This window comes from Micromys minutus (genome assembly GCF_963924665.1).
Source record: "Micromys minutus genome assembly, chromosome: 13".
Lineage (NCBI taxonomy): Eukaryota > Metazoa > Chordata > Mammalia > Rodentia > Muridae > Micromys > Micromys minutus.
The window spans coordinates 56,664,398-56,665,779 of NC_137982.1; the positions used below are offsets into that span (position 1 = coordinate 56,664,398).

General features: G+C 40.8%; 1 protein-coding gene across 1 annotated transcript; it reads left to right on the top strand.

Annotated features, from left to right (window-relative positions):
* Window positions 1-202: 202 nt before the first annotated feature.
* Window positions 203-1,138, top strand: LOC308429032 (olfactory receptor 2G3-like; the record flags this gene model as incomplete). Its single annotated transcript, XM_080927679.1, has 1 exon — window positions 203-1,138. The coding sequence occupies one exon, from the start codon at window positions 203-205 to the stop codon at window positions 1,136-1,138; it is 936 nt and encodes a 311-aa protein (XP_080783805.1).
* Window positions 1,139-1,382: the final 244 nt, after the last annotated feature.

Sequence of the window (1,382 nt, forward strand, 5' to 3'; positions counted from 1 at the left end):
AATTATATTAAATAATGAACTTAGCATTGCAATATTATCTGAAATTCCTTTCCAGAAGCTAGAGAATATCCTCCAAATTGCACTGAAGTTCAGACACCCAAGGTTTCTATTTTCTTAAACCTCTGGTCTAAAATACTGCTCAACTGGGCATTTGGTTTTCAGGCTGGTACTTGGTTCCATGAAAGGAAGGTAGCCTGAAAAGATGGAGCATATAAAATTAAACTTTACAGTGACTGAGTTTGTATTTCTAGGGCTTTCCTCCGATCCCAAGGTACAACTGATTCTCTTTTTTGTATTCTTGTTTTTCTATATGTTGTCAGTGGTGGGTAATGTCATCATCATCACTATTATCCTGATAGAACCTCGCCTGCAAACCCCCATGTACTTCTTCCTCACTAACTTGTCCTTTCTGGACATCTGCTACACATCCACCAATGTCCCCCAGATGCTTTTCAACATGGTGGGGAATAAGAAGACCATCCCCTTTGCCAGCTGTGCCACTCAGATGTATTTCTCACTCTCTTTTGGAATGATTGAATGTGTTCTTCTTGGTGTCATGGCTTATGACAGATATGTAGCCATTTGTCATCCTCTCCATTACACTGTTATTATGGACCAAAACACCTGTGTGCAACTGGCAGCCATTTCTTGGTCCAGTAGCTTCCTGAGTTCCATGGTTATCAATGTTCTCACCTTGAGTTTGCCCTACTGTGGACCAAATGTCCTGAATCACTTCTTCTGTGAGGTTCCTTCAGTTCTGAGACTGGCTTGCACTGACACATCACTGACTGAGCTGGTGGTTTTTGTATTCAGTATCATCATTGTCTTCATTCCTTTTCTCCTTATTATTGTTTCCTATGCCCGCATCCTTCTTTCTGTTCTCAAGATGCGATCAGCCTCAGGGAGGCACAAGGCTCTGTCCACCTGCGCCTCCCATCTCACAGTTGTGACCTTATTCTATGGAACTGCCATCTTTATGTACATGAGACCCCAGTCGAAGTCCTCCAGGGCTGGTGGCAAGGTCATTGCAGTATTCTACACTGTAGTTACACCTATGCTCAACCCATTAATTTACAGCCTAAGGAACCAGGATGTCAAAGGGTCACTGAGGAGAGCTATCACAAAGCAGAAGACATAAAGCCTATGAAAGGGCCATAAGCTCAACAGATAATATATGATAATTACAAGCTGAGTCTGAAGAAATAGATAAAAAAATGCTTAGATCATCAGCAGTTTTGCTGACTTCTATAATGAACACATAAACACATCTGCAGCAACAGGAAAAAAATGTTTCTTCCAAGTACATAGTAGGGCATTAATGTGTCAAGACAATTGTCTTTATTGAAATAATGCTATTTTCTGTTTACTGGTAAAGTTTCTAT